This window comes from Pseudorca crassidens, chromosome 1, assembly GCF_039906515.1.
Source record: "Pseudorca crassidens isolate mPseCra1 chromosome 1, mPseCra1.hap1, whole genome shotgun sequence".
In the NCBI taxonomy this organism is placed as follows: Eukaryota; Metazoa; Chordata; class Mammalia; order Artiodactyla; family Delphinidae; genus Pseudorca; species Pseudorca crassidens.
In genome coordinates, this window is record NC_090296.1 from 107301785 (window position 1) to 107328736 (window position 26952).

At 36.9% G+C, this 26952-nt stretch overlaps 1 protein-coding gene across 1 annotated transcript in view; it reads right to left on the reverse strand.

Moving 5' to 3' along the window:
- ADAM10 (ADAM metallopeptidase domain 10) overlaps positions 1 to 26952 on the reverse strand; it is a 111020-nt gene that overhangs the window by 40568 nt on the left and 43500 nt on the right. The window contains exons 5-8 of the mRNA XM_067748353.1: positions 15324 to 15424; positions 8501 to 8650; positions 3775 to 3867; positions 562 to 745 (exon numbers count right to left, since the gene is read on the reverse strand). Coding sequence (XP_067604454.1) covers positions 562 to 745; positions 3775 to 3867; positions 8501 to 8650; positions 15324 to 15424 — 528 coding nt within the window. The remainder of the gene's footprint in view (positions 1 to 561; positions 746 to 3774; positions 3868 to 8500; positions 8651 to 15323; positions 15425 to 26952) is intronic.

The window sequence follows — 26952 nt, forward strand, 5'->3', positions numbered from 1 at the left end:
GCTATGGGTACTGGGCCTCCTGCCCACATCTCTTTTCAGGCAACACTTCCCTTTTGTTAAAATAAAGGTGAGAAATAATAATAATAAAGGCAGTCTTTCTTTTCTTTCTACCTGCTATTCCTGAGCAGGATTTCTCTGCTCTTTATCTCATGGCAGAAGAAGCAAGAACACAGTTTTCCCCTTTTGACTCTAAGAACCTCTCCCCATCCCGCTACCACCCAAAATAATTAATTACATTAACTTTTGTGAAAAAATTAGTATTTTGCTTTTCAGTTTCAGAACTAAGTACCACTTTTTCCCATAAAATTATTTATTTCAGCTACTGAATGTACCAAATGTCAGGATATCTCCCTGTTAGTACTCATTTACTCATTTCAAAATAAAAAGCTGCTTCAACTATTTTTCCATTTACATTATGCTTATGAATTCTGCCTAACTCAAGATGTATACATTTAGATACTGTACAGGCATCACTTTCTCCTATACTTTGTAAAATTCAATCCATCAAGAGAACTGCTTTTCATTTCAAGTAGTAAGTCAAGACATATATAGATAAACTACCTGAAGGTGCTCCAACCCAAGCCAGACCAAGGACACCATCATCAAAATCTCGGTCTGTGAAGACATAGGCCAAACAGTAGTCATCATGATTCTGCTCAGAATTTAATTCCAGAAACTTCTCCACACCAATATTTGGAAAACGGAAGGGATTTGTAGGGTCCTTCTCATCAGCAGTTGTGTTGATCTAAAATCCAAAACAATGATTTTAACAAGCAACCAACGTTAGCAGAGCCTTAGTGTAAGTAGTATCTACCTGGACAATATGCTTGGGGCCCAAGGAAGTCAGGCCTAAATTAAAGCTTCTACAGTTATTCCCACTACCTCCATCCCTGATCTAATCAGAGAAGCCAAAAAGGGAGGAGGGAAGGAGGGAGGGAGGAGGGAAGGAAGGAAGGATGGACGGGTAGGGGAATTAAAACTGAGTATATTATATTTCTGAGCAAGTGTTCACAGATTCCTGAACACTGAACACTTGGGATGGGAAAACAAGTTCTGCTTTCAAAATTTCCTATAAGGAAGTACAGTTTCTCAATTTAATCATTTGATGAGTCTCCTTTAGTGCTAATCTCCTACATATGATGACAAGTATGACATAAAACCCTATATTTCAGCTAATTAGTATAACATAAAAGAAATATTGAACCCAAAACTGTCAATTCAGCAGACAAATCATATTCTTGGTTCTCCTTGCCTAGAGTCATGAGTCAAGCACAACTAATTTCAAGTTCAATCTTTTCCCCTGAATGTGAGCAAGAATTTTTTTTTTCTTTGCCAATTCGTTTCTCTTATTATTTCAAGCTGAGTTCCTCCAGAATGTTTCCTTCCACACTTAGCTACTATACTCCTGGGTGCAGGTTCCTCCTTCACAATATGAAGAATAATCAGTTCTGATACCAAACTTCAACTGAAACAAAAGCTTTCATTTACTACGCATTGCTTCCTTTCAGAGACCTCTGCCTAACCTCTGAAGTCCTAGAACAATTTGGTTTTCCCCAAGTAAGTCAGAGAATTACATACAAGACTGTTGGTAGAGAATAAAAAGGAATATGTATGAGAGTAAACATTGCTTAGAAGGGAAATCTCAGTCTATTGAAAATATCAGTGATAAGGCTATTACAGTGAATAAAATGAAAACTATAGGTCTTTTTAGGATCCACATCCTTCAGTAAAAACCAAGGAGCTTACAAACAGGATGGTAGAAACACCACTGAAGGCAATTGCCTAAAGACAGATATGAGATCATCTGGTTTATCCATTAACAATTAACCAGAAACAATCAGTTATGGTCATCTAACACACACACACACACATCCAAAAACAAGAACACTATACATTAAAGGTAGCCCATGCTTAGAGACATGCTGCATATCGCTTTTTCCCACTAAACATAGAAATGAAATTCTCTGATACTTCTGTAATATTGGCTACAAATAAAAACTGCATCTAAATTTTAGTTACCTATATTAAAATGGGATGATTAATTTTTTCTTAATAAATTTATTTATTTAAACTAAAGTTTTAATCTCAGTTAAAGGCCTGAAAAACAACTAATCGCCACATAACTTTTTTTTTTTTTTTTTGCGGTACGCGGGCCTCTCACCATTGTGGCCTCTCCCGTTGCGGAGCACAGGCTCCAGACGCGCAGGCTCAGTGGCCATGGCTCACGGGCCCAGCCACTCCGCGGCATGTGGGATCTTCCCGGACCGGGTCACGAACCCGTGTCCCCTGGATCAGCAGGTGGACTCTCAACCACTGCGCCACCAGGGAAGCCCCACATAACTCTTTTATATACATGCATCTATTCATAATGCAAATTATTTTAGTCAAACAAATGTGTTTCACTAAAATTTGTTCAGGTGTTCTCTACTTTTCACTACTTTGCATTTCATTGCTCTGTCTACTAAATAGCAATATTTATAACACTTATCACTTTTACTTGCTCATTTAAAGGTTTATATTGCTCTCAAAATACATGAAAGCAATTGATTACAAACAGTTCTTATACAGTATATCGAACCATATTTCACCTTAAGGCAATCCAATGTAATAATTAATCATGTCACTTCTAAAAGTAAGGACCACTTTCAGCTATTTTTAAAAATATATTACATGTATGTACTAAAACTATAATCTAGTCAACAATATTTTAAGAAGAATAAAAGCACAAAATATAAAGAAACCCTGTGGGGTATTCCCTGGTGGTCTGGTGGTTAGGACTCAGCGCTTTCACTGCCAAGGGCCTGGGTTCGATCTCTGGTTGGGGAACTAAGATGCCGCAAGCTACCGGCGCAGCCAAAAAAACGCTGCACAGCCATGTGGCACAGCAAAAAAATAAATAAATAAATAACATTAAAAAAAATAAAAGCCATTAAAAATAAATTTTTTTAAAATAAAGAAATCCTGTGGCAAGTACTTTTGTAAAATGATGATTTTTAAAACCCAGGTTATGTAGCTTATAAACTCAGATTCTTAAAAGCTTTATACTTTGAAAGAATTCATATTTAGAAAATTTTTGAAACAGTCCAATTTTTTAATAATAATATTTACTTATTAACAATTTATAACATTAAAACTAAGAATCAGTAGTTCTGGATCAGCATTTCTCAAAATGTGCACTGCAGGTCTTTGGAGTTTCAGTTGATGTTAATACAAAAAGGTTAAATTAGCTTAGAAAAATATGGATTTCTTTCCCAAAGGATTTCTCAAAACTTGAAATACATTAATGTGCACTGTTAAATTTCAAGAGGAAACAGTATTAAGTGTTTTTCCAACTTCCAATTGTATTTAACCACTGTATCTATCCTTCCCTCCACTGCAGCATCAAATGGAACACACTCTGAAATATACTGCATAAGGCAAATCTGAAGAAACTGGGGAATAATATCAGGGAGAAAAATGTCAAGTACGGTATCTGCAGTTACTTAGAGCGCTTTCTAACTGGTATGTTAATCAGATAGATAGAAAACAGTACTTTCTACCATACCTCTTCTGCAGTCCAGATTAAAGCCCTGTAGATTTCATTAAGTCATAAACCCAAGTATCCCCTCTGTGTGTGTGTAAAACCCAAGAGTAAAGCTATCCTGCATCAGCACATACAATTTAACTATTTAATGCATGAAGATGAAGTAAAAGTCAAGCATTTTTCTTTTTGTAAACATGATCCTTATTGTTTCTCTTTCTTAATGTTCTTAACTACTGAAATTCCTTACTTACTCTTATGCGTTTCACCATGAAACTGATATTACGGATTCCAGAGAAGTCTGTGGTCTGGTAAATTGTATCAATCGCTTTAACATGACTGGATATCTATTGATTTAAAAAAAAAGACATTTTAGAGGCAATGTTGAAATGTGAAAAAGACTGTGAATTTCCATTTCCCAAATCAAGAATTATTCATATTCCACCACATTCAAACTTTAAAATGTCAATATCATATACTAGATGAAAGGATGAAAAAGATTAGTGAGCTGGAACTGAGAAGGGAAATTCAGTGACTTTTCCATATTTTTCTCTGGCCAAAACCAAACATGTACTCTTGCCTCAGTCATATATTGGGTTGGCCAAAAAGTCCCTTTGGTTTTTAAGTAAAAATAAAAGACATTTTTCATTTTCACCAAGAACTTTATTGGACAATGTATTCACCATTTTGTTCCACTACCTTATGCCATTTTTCAGGCAACTTCATAATTCCATTCCCAAAACTTTTTATCTTTTCAAGCAAAGAACTGTTCCAGGTACCTTTTACAGTCTTCCAGGGAATTGAAATTTTTTCCATTAAGAGAATTTAGTAAAGACCAAAATAAATGGAAATCTGAAGGTGCACATAAATGGAAATCTGAAGGGGATGAATCAGAACTTCCCAGCCAAGCTGTAACAGTTTTTGCCTGGTCATCAAAAAAACATGCGGTCTTGTGTTATCCTGATGGAAGATTCTGTGTTTTTTGTTGACTAATTCCGGACGCTTTTTGTCGAGTGCCACTTTCAGTTGGTCTAGCTGGGAGCAGTACTAGCTGGAATTAATCGTTTGGTTTTCCGTTAGGAGCCCATAATAGAGGACTCCCTTCCAATCGCACCATCTACACAACATCACCTTCTCTGGACGAACACCAGCCTTTTTTTTTGGCGGTACGCGGGCCTCTCACTGTTGTGGCCTCTCCCGTTGCGGAGCACAGGCTCCGGACGCGCAGGCTCAGCGGCCATGGCTCACGGGCCCAGCCGCTCCGCGGCATGTGGGATCCTCCCGGACCGGGGCACAAACCCGTGTCCCCTGCATTGGCAGGCGGACTCCCAACCACTGCGCCACCAGGGAAGCCCTCGAAGACCGGCCTTTAGTGTGGTTGGTGGTGGTTCATTTTGCTTGCCCCACGATCTCTTCCGTTCCACATTATTGTACAGCAGGGGTCCCCAACCCCTGGGCCGCGGACCAGTAGTGGTCCTCGGCCTGTTAGGAACTGGGCCGCACAGTAGGAGGTGAGCAGTGGGCGAGCAAACGAAGCTTCATCTGCGGCTCCCCATCACTCACATTACCGCCTGACCCATCCCCCCGACCCCCATCCGTGGAAAAACTGTCTTCCACAAAACCACTCCCTGGTGCCAAAAAGGTTGGGGACCGCTGTTGAACAGTATCCACTTTTCATTGCCCGTCACAATTTGTTTTAAAAAGCAGAACGTTTTCGTTACGTTTAAATAGAGAATCACATGCGGAAATACGGGCAAGAAGGTTTTTTTCGCTCAACTTTCGTGGAACCCAAACATCAAAGCTATTAACATAACCGAGCTGGTACAAATGATATTCAGTGCTTGATTTGGATATTTTGAATATGTCTGCTATCTCCCACGTGGTATAACGTTGATTGTTCTCAATTAATGTCTCGATTTGATTGCTATCAACTTCAACTGGTCTACCTAGCCGTGGAGCATCGTCCAGTGAGAAATCTCCAGCACGAAACTTTGCAAACCACTTTTGACACGTTTGATCAGTCACAGCACCTTCTCCATACACTACACAAATCTTTTTTCGCGTTTCAGCTGTGTTTTTACCTTTCATGAAATAATAAAGCATAATATGCCAAATGTTTTTCTTCCATCTTCAATATTAAAATGGCTACACAAAAATTCACCAATTTTGATAAGTTTTTTTTTAATGCACGCTGATCTGACAGCTGTCACAATACAATCTAACAAAATTGTTTCAAATGAAATTAAAGACAATTAAGCACTACTAGTGACATCTTATGGAAAAAACTGAACGAACTTTTTGGCCAACCCAGTAAAACTTGGTTTCCTCAATTCCTTCCTGCAATGTCATACCTCCATGCCTTTTCGCATGCTGCTTCCTTATGCCTAGGGTATCTACCCCTTAGATTCAGCTCAAACATCTTCTGTGAATATCTCCCTGATAATATCAGGACACTCAGTCGGTCTCTGACTTTAGTCTTTCCATTGATGCAATAGTACATATTCTGTAAGTTTTGTCCACCATTTACTATATGGTAGGCGCTGTTTTAGGTGCTGGAGGTACAGGGGTAAACAAAATTGAGAAGGTCCCTATAAATTTACAGATTTATTCTAGAGGGGGAGGAAGGGAAGGAAGTAATACCAATATAAATAACATACATTCAGATTTTGCTAAATTCTAAGAAGAGGTAAACAGGGTGATAGAACACAAAAAGATCCTCTTTTTCCTAGCTGACTCCCAACTTAACTCTCTGGCTTCTAAACCACTCTATATACAACCTTCCCATCTTCATTTACAAAAAGCACCCTTGCTACCACTTATGTGAAAACATGCATATATATATAGGTTCAAAACTATTTTCAAAGAAATTATATAAACATAATCAAGTAAAAGCATTAACAATAATAATTTCAAAAGTAGCCCTAGTTGCCAAACAATGATAAAGAATACCATAACACTGCTGATAGAGTCCATTATAAATCTGCCATCTACCCTCAGCTTGGCCTAGCAATCCCTTATCCAATTCTCACTGTTCCTTCTCCACCCCCAACAGTGGTAGTTCAAACATTTTTCCACAGACGACTGATCAGACATCTTACTTTACTGAGGGTTCATCTTGATCGCCTGCTCTTTTAACCTTCAAACTTTTCTTTCTTTCTTTTTTAATATTTATTTATTTATTTGGTTGCGCCGGGTCTTAGTTGCGGCAGGCGGGCTCCTTAGCTGCAGCATGCATGTGGGATCTAGTTCCCTGACCACGGATCAAACCAGGGTCCCCTGCATTGGGAGCATGGAGTCTTATCCATTGCGCCACCAGGGAAGTCCCCAAACTTTTCTATCTTTATGCATTTCTATCTCCCTCAAATGGTAACTCTTCCTTAAAGAGTAACTTTTCTATATTCTTAACCCCAATCTTTACTGGATCTTCAAGGACATTGTTTCTCATCAGTTTTTATTTCTCATATCTAACACTGCTTCTCTACCGGATCATTTTCCTCTTCTGACCAACTTCTCATGTATCCCCCTTTCACTCAAATATTCCATATTATTCCTGACACCATTTTTTTCCTGTTTTTCACATCTCTTGAAACCCTAACTGCTCCTGCCAACCCATTCCTTATTGTTCACAATGTTTTTATCCTCACAACTTTATTGAGAGCTTGCTTAAAGTCCATCAATAATATTCTAATAACTAAAAATCAGCTAACCTTTATAATCATTCTTTCTTTTTTTCAGCATTACTGAGGTATAAATGACAAATAAAATGTAAGATATTTAAAGTGTACGTCATGATTTGACATACATATAAAATATACATTGTATATTTGACATACATATACATCGAGTTAATTCCTTTGTAGTCATTCTCTTTGGTATCTCCACATATGACACTATTGGTTATGCATTTTGTTGTGAAACTTTGCTTATTCCTTGGCTAATCCTACTTTATCTCCTACCTCTTTAACTATTATATTTTAGCCCATAGCTTCTCCTTGTCATCCTATTCACTATAAAGAGATTTTATCTCCCAGTTCCTTCCCTTTTGATTTCATTCTCTCTCCTTATTTTAACTATCTCTTTTGCACCCTTAAATTCCATGCAGAAAGCTCAAGGCCAACCTCTCCCAAGCTCCAGTTCTACATTTTCAATACCCTATCATCACCATGTACATGGGCTTTTAAACGTGTCTAAAAGTAAGTTCATCACCACCAACAAAATGAGTTTACCATTTATACTAATGACACCTCCACCCTCTCAGTCTCAAATCCTTGGACTCAAAATGCATTCATCAAACTCTCACTGGATACCTTCAAAATGAAGGATACTTTGGGCTTCCCTGGTGACGCAGTGGTTGAGAGTCCGCCTGCCGATGCAGGGGACGCGGGTTCGTGCCCTGGTCCAGGAAGATCCCACATGCCACGGAGCGGCTGGGCCCGTGAGCCATGGCCGCTGAGCCTGCGCGTCTGGAGCCTGTGCTCCGCAACGGGAGAGGCCACAGCAGTGAGAGCCCCGCGTACCGCAAAAAAAAAAAAAAAAAAGGATATTTTGAAGAGTGTCTCTGAAAATTTATACTTCAATAAGACACAAATGCAGATAGTAGTGTAACTTAGAAACTGTTAAGTATAAGGAGAACACGGAATAGAAATTAAAGATTCTTATTGGAAAGACTCCTCTACCTTTCCCTCCTTTAAGCCACAAATGACAATTTGACCCTCTCTTCCAAGCTAAGCTCCCAGTGTCATCTCCTTCATGAAATCATTTTCTTACATCTCTCTTTAGAATGACACTAAAATATGCTACCTGGTCTTTCAGTTATTTGTGTTCTTACCTTACATATTTTCTCGTATCACAATTGAAAATACATACTCTTTATTTTTCCAAAATGAGATATGCACTAACTTTAATTTTTAGAGGAATATACAGGTATAATGAAACAATATAAGAATATGAAAACTAAAATAGTAGCAAAATTATAAATACCTGGGCAATCACAGCCTCTCGTGTTCCATAATATTTAAAAAACAGATGATCAGTCTGAATATAAAGCTGACAAGTATTTTTTTCAGCTGAAGTTGTACGTTTTTTCCTCAGGAGTTCTGGACCGTTAATAGCATGTTCTTCTTGAGGTGTCTATATGTCAAAAAGAGTCATTTCTAATCATCAGTATGCTTCACTGTTATAATTTTATATAGTTAAGAATACACATTATAAACAATTTCACTTTCTACTTTATTATGTAAGACCATAGGTATTTCCTTGCACTGATAAAAATTCTTCATAAACACCACTTTCAGTCTCATAACATTCTACTATATAGATGACTTATTTATTCAAGCAATTCTTTAACTTTGAAACATTTTCAAAACATACTATTTAATACGTAAATATAAAGCAAGTCTTACAGTAGTTTACAATACTTTGATGTCTTCCTCTACCTCACCTCTAATACCCAATCTATCACCAGCCCTGTCAGATTTAGCTTCTAAATACTTAGGGCATCTGCCCATTACCTCTAGCTCCATCACATTAGCCCAAGTCATCATCACTTATTACCTAGAGTATTGCAATCTGAGCGATGGGAATCTACCTCTATCCACTTCTGGCCTTCAATCTAATCTTCATACTGCAATCCTTTCAAAAAACAATTTTGAAAATATTACCCACCTGCATTTGTATTTCAATGATTTCCTATGGCTCTAAGGATAAAGTCGTAAACCCTTTATATGCACCACCCAGGCAGCACTGCAGACTCTACTTACCTGTCCAGTTTCGTCCCGTTCCATATTACTTCACAGAGAGACCCTACTACATTACCCATCTCTAGCTGTCTGTGCTACAGCTACATAGGCCTTCTTTCCAACCCTCCAACACACGGTCTGCATCCTGTCACAGTCTTTTGCACATGGTGATGCTGTCTCTCCTGATCTAGTTAACTTCTTTTCTTCAGACTTAGCAAAGACCAATTCACCCATCATACCACCTCACAGAACCATGTACCCATGTCCTTTACAGTTTATCATGTGGTTATTTGTTTATTTTCTGTCCCCAGCCCACCACCATTACTTCAACCACTAGAATGAGAGTTCTGGAAAGAAGAAATTATCTCAGTGTTTGCGTCTCACTATACTGCTATCAGCTAACACACACTTCACAGGCAAACAGTAGACACTCAATAAGTATTTGTTTAAATAATTAACACTGCTATTGAATCCAAGCACTTAAACATTTGTTGACATCTAAAAGCACCATGTTAAGTGAATTTTGATGACAGAGTAATAGAGAATTCAACTTAAATTAATTAAATTTTAAGCCACAATTCCAAATTTACACTCACATTTTATAATTTCCTTCTCCCTTGACAACTCCATGTTTGACTGTTCTCTTAGTTACTGTCTTCATTGTACTTTTATCTATTTTCGCTCAGTACATCATTCTAGGATGGCAGTTACTGTTTCAGCACATTCCATTGTCTTCTGGTTTCAACTGTTTCCAATGAGAAATGAGCTGTCATTTTTACTGTTGCTTCTCTGAAGGTGACTAGACTTTTTTTTATTGGTTGCTTTTAAGAGTATATTCTTTGGTTTTTAGACTTCTCTAATATTGTGCTAGTGTTATTTTCTTTGTGAAAGACTTTTCCTGCGCTAATTACAGGGTTTACTAAATTTGTTGTTTGATATTCTCTGTCATATGTGGAATTCTCAGCCACCATCTGTCCCTATTTCACTCATTTTTTCTCCTTCTGAGATATCAATTACACATACTTTAGGCCTTTTTAATATATCACCTATGTCTCTTAAAGCTCTTTTCTGTATTTTCTACACTTTTGTTTCTAAGTGGTTTACCCTATTTTTTTATGACGTACTATTCAGGTCTAAGCCCGTCAAATTCTTCGTTTCTGTTGTTATATTTTTCCATTCTAGAATTTCCATTAGGTTCTTTTGTTCATTTTCAATTTTCCGCTGAAATTTTTAATTTCCTCTTTATGTACTTGAACATATTATAAAGTCTGTATCTGTGTCTGATCATTTCATTATTCACATACCTTTAGGTTGTTTACATGTCTGACACCCCAGCTATACTGTAAGCTCTCTGAGGGTGTATACCTGTCATTTATTCTTGAATGGCTAATGTTTGATAAATAATTCTTTCCCTCTCACTCTTCCATCATGTTGTCTCATTTGCTAATGTGCTGATTATTTTGAACTGAGTGCCAGACAATGTGCATGGAAAACCATAGATATAATCTGAGGCTTCAAGTAATGATATCTTTCTCAAGAGAAGATCTGTTTTCACTTCTGGCAGGCAATGAGCCTTGGTGCACTAGTAATCCTCAATTACCTTAATCCAATCAGAGATTAAGAAGATGTGGTGTGAAACTTTAACCCCTGTGAGGGGAGGCAGAATACTTTCTGATTCACCCTTACTTCTAGGGAGCAGCCCTTCATTCAAGATCCCAACCTGAAGTCCCGAAATAGTATTTTTATCTTTAGCCTCAAGAATCTGGAGGGTTCTATTCAGCTTTTCAGTCTCTTAGCTACCTCCTCAGGAACTGGAAGATACAGCTAGAGAAAAGGTAGCCCCAAACGTCAGGCTCACCTTCCTAAGTGCCCTCTTTGTTCCCTAAGATCTGGTCCCACACTTCTTCACAGCTTTGTTATCTCTCCAATGCCTTCTAACAAATACACACACATGCAGACACAAACATAACATATATTTTTTTAAATATTCGTATTTTGAGGTCAGGTTGGTCTCTATTAGTTGTTCTAAACAGGAGAAGGACTACTTCTTTATTTCTTGACAACAATATTTTGTCCATGTTATGAATTGTGAATATTGTCTCAAAGTTTATCACTGTCTTCACTTTAAGGTGTCCTTTACTCTTAATTTTCATAGAGTGAAATACATCAATTCTTTAATAGTCAAAGATTCCATGCCTTATTCAAAGTGTTTCTCTACTTCAAAATACAAAATATTTTTTAATATCTTCTTTTGTCAAGTGTCTTTTCAAATGCTTTTGCCCTTTTTTTTTTTTTTTTTTTTGCTGTACGCAGGCATCTCACTGTCGTGGCCTCTCCTGTTGCGGAGCACAGGTTCCGGACGCACAGGCTCAGCGGCCATGGCTCACGGGCCCAGCCGCTCCACGGCATGTGGGATCTTCCCGGACCGGGGCATGAACCCGTGTCCCCTGCATCGGCAGGCGGACTCTCAACCACTGTGCCACCAGGGAAGCCCTGCCCATTTTTTAATTGAGGTTTGACCATTTTTTAAAAACTGAGTTATAAGAGTTCTTGTTATATTCTGGAAAAGCTTTCTGTCAGATATATGTACTGCTGACATTTTTCTCACAGTCTGTGGCTTCTTTCTACATTTTCTTAACTGTATCTTTTGAGAAGTTTTTAATTTTGACAAAGTTGAGTTCGTAATTTTTTTCAGCAGGGTATTTTTGTGTCCTAAGAAATTGTTGTCTATTCCAAAGTCACAAAAATTTCCTCCATGTTTTTATCTAGAAGTTTATGTTTTAGCTTTAAGCATACAGATTTATTATCCGTTTCGAGTTTATTTTTGTATAAGGTGTAATGGTATAAGTTGAGGTTCTTTTTTTTTATGGCTATTCAATTGTTCCAGTACTATCTGTCAGACTGCTCTTTCGTCCTTTAAATTACCTTGGGACTTTTGTGAAAATCAACTGGCCAAATGGATATGGACTCTCTATTCTGTTCCATGACCTGTAAGTCTATCCTGAGGTCAAGATGACACCATCTTGATTACTGTAGCTTTATAGTAAATCTCAAAATCAGGTAGTATAAGTCCTCTAGCTTTTGTTCTTTTTTGAAAATTGTTTTGGCTATTCTAGGTCCTTTACATTTCCATATAACTTTGAAAACCTGTTTGTCAATTACTAGATAAATCCCCACTAGGGGATTATATTTGGTTCTTTTATTATAATTACTATTCTCTTTGTTTTCATAGTTTTTTGAACACATTAATATTAGTTGTTTCAAAGCCCTCATGTGCTAATGCCTGTAATTTCTAGTCTGTTTCTATCTGGGTGGTATTTTGCTCTGATTATGGATCACCTTTTCCAACTTCTTGAGCTTCTGGTCATCTAGCAATGTTTTCTGAACATCTGACATTCTGCATGCTACATCGTTGAGTATCTGCATTCAGTGTCCTTCTTTAACAAGTATTATTGAGCTTTGCTCTGACAGGCAACTAATTTACTTGAAAATCACCCTGATCTTTCTGAAGCTTGGTTTTTCAGCTTAGTTAGGACAGGTCTGGAGTAGCCTTTAGTCTAGGGTGAGATTAGCCTACTCCAAGCATGGCTTGGGATCTCTACCAAGTACAATTTCTGATTGTTGTTTCAGTTCATAGATTCCTCAGTAGTTTTTCTTTCTCGGGTAGTTTTCTCATAGAATCTCACCCTGTGCATGCATAGCTTAGAATCCGGCTAAGATTCAAGGCGACCCCTGTGCAGATATCTAGAGCTTTTTTTCAGCATAGCTCTCTCCTCTCAGGTACTATGTCCATAAATCCAGATACCTCAGTCTTCCAGAACCTGAACGTATCTCTTCAATTGTGCAACAGCGCTGTGCACTTCTTACTCTTCTTGAAATGCCCTTCATTGTGCCATTCCTAAAATTTTGCCTCCAGTCAAAAAGTCAGGGAAATCACAGAGATACTTATTTCTCCTCTCTCAGGTATCTCAATCCTGTACTGCCTGTTGGCCAATATTTGAAAACAATTGTTTCTTTTTTCTGTTGTTGTTCTTGTTTTGTTTTCCAGTTGTTTTTTGCAGGATGGCTAGTTGGATACCAGTTGCTCTATCACAGCTGGAAAGGGAAATCTCCACTTGTTCTAAGAGTTTCAAAGTTTTCGTTTTAGTACTTTATAGAGTTTTGTTTTGTTTTAAATATAATGTGAGATGAAGATCCAACTTCATTTTTTCCAAATGGATAAACATTTTCTCTGGCTCCATTTATTCAATAGTCTCTATTTTCCTCCCTGATTTGAGATTTCACCTCTACCACATAACAAAGTTTCATATACATATGGATCTGTTCCTGAGCACTCAATTTTATTCCTCTGGTCAATTTGTACATCCCTATGCTGAAAGTACACTCTCAATTACTAGAGTCAGTCTTAATATCTTCCAGGGTAAATCTCTCTTTCCTGTTCATCACCTTCAGATGGGCCTCATTTCTTCCTAGCCTTCACTTTTCCTTGTAACATTTTAGACCCATCAAGTGCTGTGAAAAATCATGTTGTAATTTGTATGGAATTGCACTGAATCTACAAATAAATATGGGGAAATTAATGTTTTTATATTAGGTATTATGTTCCATTTTATATAGTATATCTCTCCATAATAAAATCAATCATCTGTAATATTTCTTATAAAATTTTGTAATTTTCCTTATACAGGTCTTATAATTCGTTGTTACATTTATTCTTTGATACATAATATTCTTGATATTATTTTTAATGGTGTCCTCTCTTACATGACATTTCTGGTGGTCTGCTGCTGATATAAAAAAATACAACCTACATTTGTATATTAAATGTTGTGTCTAGCCACTGTTAAACTGTATTATATCTAGCAATCTATACTCTCAGCCTCTCTATCCACATTGCCGATACCTTAGTACAAGCCACTATCACTTCTCAACTGAATAACTGCAACAACTCGTAATTAGTCTCCTTGTCTCTAGTTTTGCACCTCACTCTGAAGTTAAGAATTCTTTACTGGTCTTGCTATCTCTCTGGCCTTGTATATACTGTTCCTCCTCTTTCCATCTCTTCATGGTCAACCTAACTTATGCTTTTTCTTTTAGTTTCTGATTATTGTCCTCAAACACTTGCAAGGCTAGGTTAACTAGTCTTCTTGTGTGTAGAATATCACTCTTTGCTTAATCTTCTTCCATTTCTTACTATCTTCAATTTTTCTGTGTCTCCAATTAAACTAAAAACTTTGTGAGGACAAGCCTTCATCTTAATTTCCACATATTCCCAGAACCTATCACAGATCTTCTGACATATGGGAGATCAATACAAAATTGTTCAATGAATACAAGAATAAAATCTCACTTAGACTTAAAAGACCCATTTGAAATGGTATTATTTATGCCATTTTGCAGATCAAGAAACATACAAATCTGCATTTGTGACTCAAGAAATGTTAATCCATGCTACTACTTTTAGAATGGATGTTCAAAATATATGATGTTTTATTATAAAAATAAATTTTTTTAAATTTTAAACTTGTGTTTTAAATAACCATAAAACTACCACCTATAAATGAAATAAAGGAGGTCAAAAAAAGAATAAAACGTCAACAGTCAATGGCAGAAAAACTTACGATTAAAATATCAAAAGTATGATGATTTTTATTAGGGTAACTAACCATCTTGGTTTGCTTAGAGACACATGATTTTCAATGTTAAACTGGAGAAGTCTCAGGCAAACCACTGGGAAGTTGGTCACTCTAATTTTCATATTAATACAAACACATTTATACAAAATACATGTTCAGACTGGATATTTTTAAATTTTATGATAAACATGTAAGAGAATATTTTGGACACGTTATGTTTTTTGGGTCATGCAGATTTGTACTCAAATTGCAGCATCACACCTTTATTATAAGCAAGTTACTTGGCCTCTTTGAGCATTAAAAAATATAAATATTTCCTGATGGCAGTATAAATCTTTTAGAAATCCTAGAACATACATTTTTAATGCAGAAACACATACCCAAGTTCACTTCCATTTCTTAAACACAAGTTTGTATTAAAATCCTTACCTGTGTTACTTCTTCCACACCAGTCATCTGGTACTTCCTCATCCTTTCAAATACTGAGTGATCTGCACAGCCCCCCTGTGGACCATACTTATGGGGATAGTCTAAAATACAAAGAAGAAATATTATTACTGTCACATGTTTAGGTATTACCAATTATCTTATAAATGAAAATTTGACTGTCATAATTAATGAAAGCCATAAATGCTTATTGGGTTCCAATGGGAAAGGCATTATGCTAGGCATTCTACTTTTAAAACCTGGCAGGTTCTGAAGTTCTCCTTCAACATCAATGGTCTCTAAGTTTTTGTCATATGAATGATTTGTGAATTCTAAAAAAGAACAATAATCATTCTTTATTCTGCGTTTAACTTTCCCAACCTGTGCCACTTCAGATATATAGAGCATTTTAACACTGCAATTTACTTCATTTTGTAATTTATAACTTTCCGTTCAAACACATTAAATTTCTTATTCTGCAAATGTACAAAGCTACCTCAATTTGAACTACAGTTAGGCAAATATATCATATTTGGTTTGAATTCCTTCAATGAATACCAACTAGTCATAAGGGAAAGTAACCTAGAAACATGCTCCATGGCATAGTAAAAGCAGACTGAGTTTAAATTTCTTCAATGTATAATTCAAGTGAATGCTTTGTAAAGCAATAACTATTGTATTATCATTTGTTTTCCCTTTATAATTAAACAGTGATTAATTTAGCCTTGACTGAATTGTTTCTATTTCCAGACAGCTGTTCAATTTAGTGTAGTCATTTAAAAGTTTATTCCACTCTCTCAAAGTTCACATACTTCCCTTGTTAAGGTTCTCCTTAGTTCATGAACATATTTTATAATTCAATCTACTACCCATAATTAAGAGAACTATCAAAATAAAATATAAAAAAAATATTTTTTTAAATATTAAAAAAATGTATAATAAAATAAAATATAGAGACATGGGTTAGAGGGGAAGCACTAAAACACCCTTAAGTAGCATATAGTTATAATGCACAGAATTATAATTAGAAACACTGTTTCTTAAGTAAATCTAGAACCTGAAGTGGACACTAGCGACCTATTTCACTGGAACTACTAACTAAATATCACAATACAAATCTAAACTGGCAGGTAGCAGGTAGGGGTTATGGACAACCTACTTATTGATATAACAGCTCTGATTTAAACGTTAGTTTTTACCAGAGGTCAAGATTGCAACAGCTGTAAAATTCCAACCAATAAATGTGGAAGAAATGATAGCCTTAGGGACTTCCCTGGTGGCACAGTGGTTAAGAATCCGCCTGCCAATGCAGGGGACATGGATTCGAGCCCTGGTCCGAGAAGATCCCACATGCCACGGAGCAACTAAGCCCGTGCACCACAACTACTGAGCCTGTGCTCTACAGCCTGCGAGCCACAACTACTGAAGCCCATGTGCCACAACTAGTGAAGCCCACATGCCTAGAGCCCGTGCTCCGCAACAAGAGAAGCCACCACAGTGAGAAGCCCACGCACCGCAACGAAGAGTAGGCCCCGCTCTCAGTAACTAGAGAAAACTCGCGTGCAGCAGTGAAGACTCAATGCAACCAAAAATTAAATAAATGAATAAATAAATAAATTTATTAAAAAAAAAATCAAGGGGGAACCCCAGAACTCTCCCTGTTCTTAGGAAGACATTCCCTTGACCCTCACTTACCTAAACACTCACAGCTATCTACCACTTCCTGCCTTGGGAACATCAAGACTATTTTCATTGGGGCTCAGCTTTTATAGTCATGAGACTACACCACCAAGTACTCCAGTTTACTATAAGTTTTTGCTGCCTCCAATTCACTACTTCCCTCTATTACCTTAGTTATAGCTCCTAACTCACTGTCACTCTCTCTGATACCACCCCATCATAATTCTTAGTGATTTCAACATTCATGGGGATGATCCTTCCAATACACTCATCCTACCTTTTCTCCAACTGTCTTCTCCTACCTCAATTTCTGAAACCCCTTCTTAATCTCAACTTCCTCATCCTACTTTCTTTCCACCACTCATCTTTTCAGAACATTCCCTTTAGACTCCAACAATCCTTTGACATCTCAAAAACCCTTCAATCCACCTATGCTACCACCCTGTTCACTAGTGGATATTCTCTCTCTCCTTATTCAGTTTAAATCCCATAGTCAATTATTACTATACTTACTCCACTGCATTTACCTTAAACTCCCTTGCCACCACCCCATTCCCAACTCTCCACCAAAACCTGTTTAAATTCAGCTCTCTACCTATACCACTCCAGTTGAATGGGGCTGGAGAGGCAACTGGTAACTATAACTATTCTCATTCAAAAATTATCATCTGTAACCTCAAGCAGTTCCTTTATGCCACCTGACAATGATAATGTATTTCCAGAGTCCCTTCTCAATCCTATTTTATGTTTAACTACAGGCAGTCCCCACTTTACCACATTATCACAGGCAGTAAAATTGACCATGCAAGTATGCAAAGTGATCTTAATAATCAATGGGGAAAATTACAACTGCTCCATGACCTTCAAAATTTTTTGTCAAACTACTGAAACTCTCTTGTTATTTATAAATGTGTAGGGGAATTAAAAAATAAAACTATGATCTATATAGTACACTCTAATTTAAAACATTAGAAACATCAAAGGACTTCCCTAGTGGAGCAGTGGTTAAGAATCTGCCGGCAATGCAGGGGACACGGGTTCGAGCCCTGGTCTGGGAAGATCCCACATGCTGCGGGGCAACTAAGCCCGTGTGCCAAAACTACTGAGCCTGCATGCCACAACTACTGAAGCCCACATGCCTAGAACGTGTGCTCCACAACAAGAGAAGCCACCGCAGTGAGAAGCCCGCGCACCACAACAAAGAGTAGCCCCTGCTCGCCGCAACTAGAGAAAGCCCTCGTGCAGCAACGAAGACCCAACACAGCCAAAATTTAATTAATTATTAAAAAAAGAAACATCAAGAATTAGAATATTTAAAAGAACTAGTGTTTTGTTTCTTTGTAAATTGTATCTTATATATCATAAATTTTATATATGCTTCAAAATCTGTCAGCACAAAACTCTCCCAATAGAAAAAAAGGAATCGAGTATAAAATGTTTCCCATATACTTTCAAAACTTCTAAAAGAGCCTATTTTCCCTGGTCACCACATTAACTATGAAAATGGACAATGACATTTTCCCTCTAAAATTACTGACAATATAATCCCCATTTCTAGAAAAAGCCTTTGTTCAACTAATGAATAAGCCCTCATTGAGATGCTAAATCATAGGATGCAACTGTAGTTCCCCTGAAAAGGCCAAACAGCATATTCTTTCACAAAGAATGAGTCATTGGCGTAGAATATTCAGCTTATTTAAAACAAAGATCAGCTTTAAATCTAAGGCCTTTCTTCCAGTTCCTCTGCATGCCAACCTCTTGCTTCTGTTTTGTTGTAGGAAGCACAGATATAAATAATACATATACTGTGATACCACCTCAAGCAGGAAATAGCTCTAGTTAACTCTCAATCATCCACTCCAGGAAGGGGGAATATTTACAGTACAGATCATCTGCCCAACAGATGTGTAAAACACCCACTTCTCACTACAGACTAACTAGACTAGACTTTATCTCCTCACTACTCCCAGCAAGCCATCCCTCCCTCAACATGACTGCCAGGTTAGGAATTTGACTGCAGAGTCCAAAGCTTTAGCTATGAGATAACTCTCTAACCATCAAAACTTGGTGTAATTCCTCCAATGACACACTATGACTCACTAAATTCAATCAAATGACCCAACTTTTATGATATTCATTGAATTTAAAAGACAGTGGTTCCACAGACAGATACTGTACCAAAAGTTGATTTGCTAGGTATCTGAAGGGTAGGTAGGTTGGGTCCTTGCCCATGAAAATGCCACTGACTCCCAAAGTTGCCAAAAATCCACAAGGATTCATTGAGACAGTAAAAAGACGAGCAAACTTTTTGTTTTCTTTAAGGAGAGATGATGGGTGTGGAGGAATGGACGGATGGGTCAAGCAGCCCCCAAATACCCTTCCCCCTTCCAATTGCAGTGGACAGAGGTCCCTTTCTCCCTAGTGCCCCTTCCCCCATTCCCCACAACCAGTCTCTGTTTGGGGAGGGTGGGGAGAGCAGGGAGAGAAGGGCATAGTACGAAGGACAGTAAGCTAAAGATGGTCCCCTTTTCAACATGCACTCACAACCCTGCTCTCACAGGAAACAGAAACTCAGAGCTGGTCCAAGCATGTCCCTTCCCACCCTTGTTTTTTAAGAAAGGTTAGTGTTGGGGGCCAAGGGGATCACGGGTATCAGGTCAATAGGAGAAATGTTGCTCTATTATTCTGATCAGGAGACTGTAAAGTGCGTTAGGACAGAAACTTGGCCCTGTTCATCACTGTATCCAATGTATCTGAAAGTGTCTTGTACAGATTAGACACGCAAATGATAAATAAAATAAATTTATTAAGAAAAAAAAAATGATAAGACCTAAAGGGCTATTCACCAAAATGCTAACGGTGGTGGATACACTTCATCTTCTACTTAATTCACAAGCAAAAATATCTATTTTATATAGTCATTTGATAATCAGAAAAACCAAAAATATTTCCAGCTTTAGAGGAAAAGTAGTTTGGAATCATCAAATTTTAGAAGAAATAAGAAGTATTAATGATCTACATACTCACTTTATAACATGAAGAAAATGACACCCAGAAAAGGTAAAGTTACTTACTTGCATAAGGTCACAAAGCTATTCTCAAACTTCATCCTGATTTCCCTTCAAACTACTTTCTCATACAAATGCCATGCCTCAGTTCTGACACATTACCTCTTGTGCTTTTTCCTTACCATGTCTCCCACTAACTTGTGTGATCTTAAGCAAATGAATTAAACTCTGCAACAGTTTTAACTAGTTGATCTACAAGGTCACCTTTTTTAAAATTTTTTTTCATTTTTTGGCTGTACCACGCAGCATGTGGGATCTTAGTTCCCTGACCAGGGATCAAACCCACACCCCCTGCATTGGTAGCGCAGAGTCTTAACCACTAGACCGCCAGGAAAGTCCCCTACAAGGTTGCCTTTAAGTCCATGATTCTGCAGGGGAACAAAATTTGCCACCCCATGTCTCTCTCTGGCATAAGGATTATTTTAGACTGATTATTTTTAAAAAACAGAAGACTCAGGAAGTCTTTCTTTTTACCTGCCCTTTAACTGCCTAGAAGAATTTAGATAAAGGGCCTGGTTCAGGAACAGCACTATCAACAGAGAGATCTACAAAGAAAATGGGCTAGGTGTGGTAGGAGGAACTTGGCAGGCCCCGGAGACCAAGTCCTCTCTGTGTCCCCTTGTCCCTGCATGGCAGAGCAAACATTTGTTTACCCAACATTTGCTTTTCCATCTTCCTATAATTGTTTTCCTCCCCCTTGAAGTACCAAACCCCTAGCCCCTTCTCCTCTCAAATGCCATATAAACCTCAATTGCCTAACTGGGGCCTCATTTTTCTGATGGAGACCTCGTACATACATAATTAAATTTGATTTTCTCCTTTTAATCTGTCTCATGTCAATTTAATTCTTAGACCAGCTAGAAGAACCTAAAAAGGGCAGAGGGCAATTTTTTCCTTCCCCAGCAATTCTAAGCCTCTACAGTTGCTGAAAGCATTAAAATCCACATCAGTGAATTCCTAGTCTAATGAATATAAATATAAGATAACAAGGTTGCTTACGGAGATTATCTAATCTCCAAATTTATAAACCATGAACAGAATTTAACATTGTTATAATAAATCTTGTATCACAATGTAAAGCAGCTCTTTACAGGGCCCAAGTCCTAGACCAATGTCCTCAGACACACCCACAAGGTCGCTAGCATAAACGTCAAGCATTGAATTGTGCTAGAAGAGATGTGAAAGACCTAGTTTTAGCGCCTCTTATCCCTACTACATACACACATATATACTCAATGCTACTTCTACTAGTTTTTCTGTAACTCATCACTCATAAAAGTTGAACCTAAAATGTAAATTTACTCTATTTTTCAGTAGGGAAGATAGCCACACTTCTGCAAAATCAACAATGATACCAAAAATAAAGCCTTAGCTTTCTCCTAATCTTTTTTTTATCTTCACAATAATTGTCTTTACCATCATTAAGTCCCTTGACTTTAGCCACCTTTAAACAAGTCTCTACTAACTTACGATGTAACTAAAAAGAACTGGAGTAAAAGCCAGGAAACATGGATCCTTGCCATGAAAATACCTTGCCCAAGTTGCTTAAGACTCTTTAGGCTTCAGTTTCCATCATCTTCAAACTTAGAACTAATTCTAGTCCCTTTTGCAATCGTAATAAAGTTACAGAATTCCGTTGAATTCAGAACTACATCAATCTTCTGGTCTATTCCAGAAAACTCTATTTTCCATGAACAGTTTGCTGATGAGGTATGATGAAGAAACAATGCCCCCCAAAAGAAAATCCCTATTTTTTAAATGCATATGCTTGTGAAGTCTTAATTTAAAACTTTCAAATTCATTCTTCTTACTACCACATCAAACGTCTATAAACTTTTTCCAAACTCTCAAAACATATGACTTGACAGTATAATGACAACTTATTAAAAACTGCATCTTTAATGCAATATTCAGATGAACAATGAATTAATTTTCTTATTCAATCTGTTTGTAAAAACATCTCAAACACTGCAAAACACAATCATGAGGTGATATTTCTCGGAAAAAAAGAACAAAATTTCCAAATATAATTTTACTTTCTAGGATGAGTTTTAAAGCTGTTTTACAATATAAGAGCTTTGTTATTTTTAAATAATCTTATGTTTCTGAAATGATCATTATGCAGCCAAAATATTTTCTATTTATGTTTTTTAAATAAATATATACAAAAATGTATATTGGGTTGGCCAAAAAGTTCATTCAGGTTTTTCCGTAACATCTTACGGAAAAACCTGAATGAATTTTTTGGCCAACCCGATACATATGGTAACCAATCAGAAAACGTCTTGATCTAAAGTGTTCGTAACTTGAGTCTTATTTACATAAATAAAACAAAATAAACTTTGATTGAATAATATGAAAGGGCTGGGCATATTTTCTCCAAATTCTGCAAAAAGAATTAAACCCCTCACTGTCTCTTTTTAATCTGTTTTTTTAAATGTTTTCCCAATTAAATATCTCACATTACTAATTAAATATTTTTCAAATAGCTACCACTTCTCACAGGCTTCTCAACTTTTCTTCATTTGTGCCTGTGAACTATTTGGAGAAATTATATTTCCCTAGAGATTAACTCAGAAAAAAAAAGCAAAAACAGAGTCAACAATGCCACTAAATTCTTATATTTCTTTTAAATACTGTTACTTTGCTTAAGAAAATTAAGTATTTAACATCAATGCTAAGTAAAACACGTGAATTAAAACATACAGTATAGAAATTAACCAATAAACTTGTATATCCTATGGGAGTTCTGAAGTCATGGGCACTTCCTATCATAGTCTTAAGCAATTCTGCTACTGAATTATCAATCAGAACACTCCATTCCTTAATCTTTCCGAGTGTCTACCACAGTTTGTCACAACTCCATACACATAAGCACATTTCCAAGCTCAGACTGGACCTTAAGCACATATAGAAACTTTCCACGATAATCCTCAGAAATTCCTGGTACCTCTGGAAGAAAAATGTGACAATCTAACAATGTCAGATTTGAACAATGCTAGCCATTATCAATACTTTCCAATTCAATTCTTCCTTTCCTCTTTTCCTTCTATCCTTTGTCCCTCCCTTCCACTAACAGTGACACAAAAGGTGTTGAAAATCTTAGTGACTATGACAAAACTCAGTTACATCCACAACTTCAAAAACACAATATGAAACTGATTTTTTTTAAGGTTTATTAAAAGCAATATCCTGAAGTTTCACAAACGAAGAGGCTTCTACCGGAAGGAGGCCTTCACCTTGAAATGGTTAAGTAAAATTTAACAGTCTCAATTTTTCAGAGCAATAAATAAGGGGTCTTCCCACTGAAGCACAAGAAAAAGAAGCGATAAGTACAGTCACAGCTAGCACACAGGCTGAAAGTAAGAGTAACCTACTGTTGATACAATACTATGAGGCACAGGCAAATTCAAGCTCTTTGGGCTTTCCTATACCACCCAAAGGAAAATAAATAATCTGAAGTGAAAGAATAAACCTAAACACTCTTACTCTACGGCTTCATGTATTTACTTAAAATATCTTTTAGTTCAGAAACAAAATATTTCTTTATAAGTACAGCATGGGAAAATTGCTTAGACCTTTGCCTCTCAGAAAGGTAGTATACAAAAGGTGCAAAGGTCCACTATTTACAACTAATGATTCCAAGCAATCATACAGTCAGTCATTCCTAAAAGCTGTTCATATTACTAAGATTAGCAGTATAGTTTATGGGACAATGTTTTTCCCAGTTTCTTAAAATAAACTGGGCCAAGAGGCAGAGGACTAAATGGTATTCTTACCCTGTCATAATTGTTCACACTTCTATGTCCTAGAAGAGAGTGTTTTTTACCAGCTAAGTATAGATTGAACAAGTATGAATTTTAAGCTGATAACTACATGTAGTTATCACCTTCACATCTAAATGGATATCAAAGCATCTAGAAGTTATTAAGTATTTTCACTGAAAACTGTCTCTATGTTCTGGTACAGCACCAGAAGCCATTCCCTAAGGTTCTCCAGAATATCAGTATCATTTTCCATGGTGGTTTCATATATTCATGCCTAGAGTTGCAAAAACAGTATTAAGATGAGGGTAGCCAAACTCTCATCAGGATTCCTATCCAAAGTTGGCGTGCCTCCCCTGTCATTTGCTTCCGCTGAAAATAACAAATACAGGGACACCAAATTCACTCAAGCATATACACAATGATCTAAACAGCCATGCAGTACTTTAGCTGTAAAAATAAATTATTGGCACTTAAGCAAATTATATGAAAATAATAATAATATTATTATTAAATAATAAAGGGACATCCTCTCTCTTTTAATTAGCTGTGAAATAAAGCATCCATTGCTAGATATGTTAGGGAAAGAATTTGGCTCTAAACAGCAATAGATGCAAATGTGTGATTTCAGGGAGGCTTACAGATCTCAGAAAAGACCCAGAAATCCTTGGAATAATGGCAGTGAGAATTTACAGCTTTTTTCCAGGAGTGAAGCAGAAGACACATGGTTAAGAACACGAGATCCACAATCAAGTGACCTAAGTTTTCTAAGGCTTAGTTTCCTCATCTATAAAGTGGGGATAATATGTGTGCCTATATACCTCACAGGGTTATTGTGAAGATTAAACAAAATAATGTAAGCAAAGAACTTTGTATGGTGCTGGTTATACATCAGAGAGAAATAACTACTTGTACTACCGCTAATACTATTAGAACCTTAGGTATTCTACACAGAGAGGTTAAAGGGCCAATTAAAAGTAAATTTAGGGCTTCCCTGGTGGCACAGTGGTTGAGAGTCTGCCTGCCGATGCAGGGGACACGGGTTCATGCCCCGGTCCGGGAGGATCCCACATGCCACGGAGCGGCTGGGCCCGTGAGCCATGGCCACTGAGCCTGCGCATCCGGAGCCTGTGCTCCGCAACGGGAGAGGCCACAACAGTGAGAGGCCCACGTACCGCAAAATAAATAAATAAATAAATTTAATCTAGACAAATACCATGTGGTTTCACTTACATATGGAATCTTAAAAAAAAAAAAGGAAAAGAAAAGAAAACAAAACAAAACAGAAACCGAGGCATAGATACAGAGAACAAACCAGTGGTTGCCAAAGGGAAGGGGAGTAGGAGGAGACTGGGCGAAATAGGTCAAGGAGATTAAAAGGCACAAACTTCCAATTATAAAATAAGTAAGTCGTGGGGAGGTAACATACAGCATAAGGAATACAGTCAATAATACTGTAATAATTTCGTATGGTGACAGATGTTATCAGACTTATCGTGGTGATCATTTCATAATGTATTTAAATGTCAAGTCACTATGTTGCACACCTGAAGCTAACATAATATTGTATGTCAATTATATTTCAATTTAAGAAAAGTAAATTTATCTAGCCATCCTCTAGAAGAGCGGTAGGCAAACAACAGCCTGCTAGATATGAGTCCTTTTGTTTGGCATGAAAGCTAAAGACGGTTTTTACATTTTCAAATGGTGGGAAAAAATTAAAAGAAAAATATTTTGTGTCATGTTAAGATTACATGAAATTCAAATTTAAGTGTCAGTAAGTTTTACTGGAACATAGCCATGCTCGTTCATTTACATATTTCCTATTGCTGTTTTCATACTACAGTGGCAGAATTCAGCTGCAACAGAGCAAATATGGCCCACAAAGACAAATTATTTACTATCTGGACCTTTACAGAAAAAGTTTGCCAACCCTTGGTCTAGAATCTAGACTAGAGCAACTATTTAAAAACTAAATGGTTAATACATGGGTGCTTTCCTTTTGTAGTTAACTTGACAGATTTTCAGATAGTTTTTCAAAAGTAATTGTCTAAATCTGCAAGCACTAAAAATTCTGTTTAAGGCAATTGCTTCCCATACTCTTATCCTCATATCATTACATTTCCATTTACCAGAAGAAGTTACAAACAAAATCACTCTAACATTGCTGTTTTTAGGCTCTAATACCACTACTGGCATGTAATAACAAGCAGAATGTGAAACGATCTCCTTACCATGAATATATGTTTACCAAGACAAGTAAGAGTTAAGCACTGAAATCAATGGTAAAGTTAAATGCCAAAAGGAACAGAAAACTAAGTTGCATCCAATGTCACTGATTCTGCAAGCTAACTCATCACCTTTGGGGGAAAAGAAAAGGCTGAAATAAAAGGAGATTTTTGAAAATTACTATAAGATGCAAAGTGAAAGAAATGCAATTACATGATGAGGAAAAAACAGAAGTATGAAAAAAGAGCAGAACATTCTTAAACTACCTACAAGTAGATAAGAGAAGAAAGGAAACGAGAGAGAAGACAAAACAACAGAAATCATAAAAGGCAGAATAAACACAGTTGAAGATACTTATAAGACATACAAAGTGAAGGAAAATGTTTGATTACAATATCATGGGAAGGAAATCATCAGTTCAAAATCTGTCAATCATTTCTTCCTCTCCTTTCTTTCCCAAAGGTCTTGCTTGATTTTGAGAAAACATTATAGGGAAAATGTTGCAGGACTTTATTAAATATCAGTGAAGAAACTGCTGCAGAGATAAATGATATCTGAAATGTTAAAGGAGCAAAAGAAACAGAAACTGCAGTTGGAGAACTTACACACCCTGATAGAGGAGGTAAACCTGCAAAATGATTAAATTACTCAGAAAATTACAAAGTAACATACAAATGAAGTAGATGATAATTCTACTGGCAGAAAGAAAGGAATTCATACTCTAGCTTGTGAAGGAAGACTGTAGCTTGGAGCTTGAGGAGAGTCTAAAATACCAGGAGGGGAAATTGGAAAAGGAATCAAATAGGGATGAGCAAAAATGTGCACAAGTAGCATTAACGAATTTATGATTTAACAAATAGCCAAAATCATAAATGTATTCTATCTAGAATA